General features: G+C 50.4%; 1 protein-coding gene across 1 annotated transcript; it reads right to left on the reverse strand.

The window, feature by feature from the left end:
• Positions 1-3148, reverse strand: LOC142774303 (uncharacterized). The gene is made up of 3 exons (XM_075874700.1): positions 2641-3148; positions 1095-1781; positions 1-947 (listed from the first exon to the last, which is right to left on the reverse strand). The coding sequence occupies exons 1-3, from the start codon at positions 3146-3148 to the stop codon at positions 1-3; spliced, it is 2142 nt and encodes a 713-aa protein (XP_075730815.1).
• Between the last annotated feature and the right edge of the window lie 253 nt (positions 3149-3401).

Raw genomic sequence — 3401 nt, forward strand, 5'->3', positions numbered from 1 at the left:
CTAAGGCCATGCCTCCTTGTCGAGTTGACTGTAGTTTTGTACTGCTTTTGACAAGCTCCTCGAGGCAAAAGCGATGGGATGTTTCCCGCCATCAGCATCTTTGTGCTCTAGAACTGCACCTATACCATAAGGTGATGCGTCACAGCTGATGCAAACAGGCGTGGCAGGGTTGAAATGCACTAGAACTGGAGCTGATGTCACCAAACGCTTGCAGGCATTGAATGCATCTTGTTGTTCATGTCTCCACTCCCACTTCTTCCCTTCACAAAGAAGTAAGTGGAGTGGACGAAGGAGCGATGAAAGATTGGGTAAGAAGCGCCTGTAGAGGTTTACAACTCCCAAGAAACTCTGAAGTTCCCTGACACCCTGAGGCACAGGAGCATGCAGAATGGCTGCTATCTTGTCAACATTCGGGGAAAGGCGTTCCTTGCTGATGATGTGCCCGAGATACTCAACTTGCGGCCTGAAGAAATGGCATTTTTCAAGTTTCAGCTTGAGGCCCGATTCCTGAAGCTTGCTAAGTACAGCACGAAGGTTGCGAAGGTGCTCAGCATTATTTGCGCCAGTCACAAGAATGTCGTCAAAGTAGACTGCTACATGAGGCAGTCCCCTGAACAAGTTCTCCATCTCGCGCTGAAATATGGCAGGAGCAGATGAGACACCAAAAGGCAACCGGGTGTACTGAAATAACCCCATGTGCGTCGAAATTGTGACATACTCCCTAGAGGCCTCGTCAAGGACAACTTGCTGGTACGCATCTCGCAAATCCAATTTTGTGAATTTCTCACCTCCAGCAAGCACAGTCCACAGGTCCTCGATCCTTGGAATGGGGTACTGCTCCACTGTTTCCACTGGGTTTATGGTGACACCAAAGTCTCCACAGATTCTGATGCGTCCATCCTTTTTGGTCACAGGAACAATAGGTGCAGCCCACTTTGCTGTCTTGACTGGAACAAGAATCGAATCTCTTCTTAGTCTATGGATTTCTTGAGTTACTCCATCTGTCAAGGCTTACGGCAGTGGACGTGGCTTGAAGAACCGAGGCGGAGCATCTGAAGAAACATGTAGAGGAGCTTTAGCACCCTTGAATGTACCCAGGCCTTCTTCAAACACTTCGGCGTAGTCTTGTACTAGGTGTTTGACGTCGGAAAGTGCGTAGATGTTCACTTCAACATCGGAGACGCCAATGCCCAGCTCACGCATCCAGTTGCGTCCAAGAAGAGTGGGCGATCCGTCTCCGGTCAGAAAAATAGGTAGGTCGGCCTCTCTGCCATGAAACTTCACACTGACGTCAACTTTGCCCTGAACCTTTTTTAGTTCCATGGAATAGCTTCGCAGAAGCAATTGTGATGGCTGCACAGGAACCGAAGGCAAAAGCTTAAGAAGACGCGACTTGGCCATGACAGAGACACTTGCCCCCGTGTCCACTTCCATGTGGAGCGGCTTGCCGCAAACGTCAACAGTGACGCTGAAAGGCGGAGGCGGCGTGGCGTAGTCGACTTGCCACATGTCAAAAACTTCGCAAAATGAAGTGGTTGCGGCGTCCTGCTTGCGTACCGTATTAACACGATGACGGTTACTCGACGGTGGTGAACTGCAAGACGAGAATGAACGTGCCTTGGTCGGGCTGTTGCTTTGGGCTTGGCTGTCCCTTCGTCGCGAATTGCACACTTTCACCAAATGACCTCGTTTGTCACAGTAATTGCAGATTGTCTTCACATGCTTGCATTTTGATGCAAGATGTCCGTCCCCACAGCGGTAGCAGGTGACGCCCCCAGAACCTGACGAGACACGGTGAGTCGAGAAAGCGCTGCTTGTGTTCGGAGGAAGAGGAGGAAGAATGTTTAAGCGGAAAGACAGGGAGGTTAGCCAGTTCTTAGACCGGCTGGCTACCCTGTGGTGGGGAAATGGGTGAGGGGAATGATAGATGTTAAAAAGAAATGTTGCGAAGAGAGGGAGAAATTACAAAAAAATTGCGACAGAGGAAAGGCAACATCAAAGAGTATAAGACACTAAAGTCTGTCTCTGAGGCCAGTTGTCCGCAAAAAGCGCAGCAAAGCTTTCAAAGCCTTCTGGGCTGAGGATGGGCTTGGCCAATGACCCAGAATCCTTTGTTTCGACAAAGGCCGATTGTCTAGTCTATCCAGGGCTGCAGTGAGTTCTTGTCTTCGCACGTTGAAATAGGTGCACTTACACAGAAGGTGCGCGATGGTTTCTTCGCAACTGCAGTAAGTGCATGTAGGAGAGCTGGCCATCCCGATAGGATAAGGGTATTCGTTCGTGAAGCCACTCCAAGCCACAGGCGGCATAGAAGAGTCTCCTCAGCTCGAAATATCCTTGGGGGAAGACGAAGCTGCAGATCGGGATCCAAGTTATGCAAACGCGCGTTTGTGAAGTCTGTCGAGTTCCACTGTACCAGTGTGAGGTCACGTGCAAGCGAACGAAGTCTTGTAGCTGCGTCGGTTCTTGAGAACGGGATGGCTGTGTATTGGGTACCATCGTGTGCAGATCTAGCGGCCTCATCTGCGCGGTCATTGCCATATATACCGCAATGACCTGGTATCCACTGATACACTATGCTGTGCTGTTTTTTCGGTTGCTTGGTGATGAAGAAGCTTGTGTTCTCTTGCGCCATCTCACTTGCGTCCCTTTTTGCTGCTTCCATTGCCAGGGCGGTCTGCACAGTATCGTCGAAGGTAAGGTCCGGTTTTTCCAGAAGTCTTGTTTGGACATCCATGTTGTTTATGGCACACACGACGCGGTCGCGGAGCAAGTTTTCGAGTTCAGCCCCGAAGCAGCATTGCTCTGACAGGCTTTTTAGGGCTGCGATAAAATTGCTGACTGATTCGCCTTCCGCGCGAACGCGCGAGTTGAAACGAAAACGCTGCATGACGGCAGAGGGCTTCTGACAATAATGGCTTCCAAGTACTTGAAGAATCTCGTCTAGATTCTTGTCACTGGGCTTGGCGGGCTTGACCAAATTGCGGAGCAAAGCATACGTTTTCTGCCCGCAGCAGCTGATGAACACGGCAGTACACTTGTCTGGGGCGACATCATTCACCAGGAAAAATGCTTTGAACCTGTCCACGTAACAGGGCCAGTAGTCTCCTCCCCCCTCGAATGGCTCAAGGTTGCTGAAACTTGGCATGGTGAACAGATGGCAGAGAGCTGCGGGAACGAAGACCTACATGAAACTTCCTTTCAACCTCGTCGTCAGTTGTTACATGTGTAGATTAACAAATGGCCAGGCGTTAGTGACAACCGTGAACAGTAGGCGATCAGGCCCGCGAAGAACACGAGAACATCTCGAGCCCTTAGCCCAGAACGAACTGTTTTATTATTTCCCAAAACGGCCACCCCGCTGCTGTGCCAGGCTTGCACAACTATCACAACTAACACAA

The sequence above is a fragment of the Rhipicephalus microplus genome, chromosome 10 (assembly GCF_043290135.1).
Source record: "Rhipicephalus microplus isolate Deutch F79 chromosome 10, USDA_Rmic, whole genome shotgun sequence".
NCBI classification, from domain to species: domain Eukaryota; kingdom Metazoa; phylum Arthropoda; class Arachnida; order Ixodida; family Ixodidae; genus Rhipicephalus; species Rhipicephalus microplus.

Coding starts and splice junctions, on each gene's coding strand:
- LOC142774303 (XM_075874700.1), bottom strand. CDS start 3,148: ATGCCAAGTTTCAGCAACCTTGAGCCATTCGAGGGGGGAGGAGACTAC. Junction 1,782..2,640: donor AGCAGCAAAAAGGGACGCAA/GTGAGATGGCGC, acceptor GTGTCTCGTCAG/GTTCTGGGGGCGTCACCTGC. Junction 948..1,094: donor AGTGTTTGAAGAAGGCCTGG/GTACATTCAAGG, acceptor TTCTTGTTCCAG/TCAAGACAGCAAAGTGGGCT.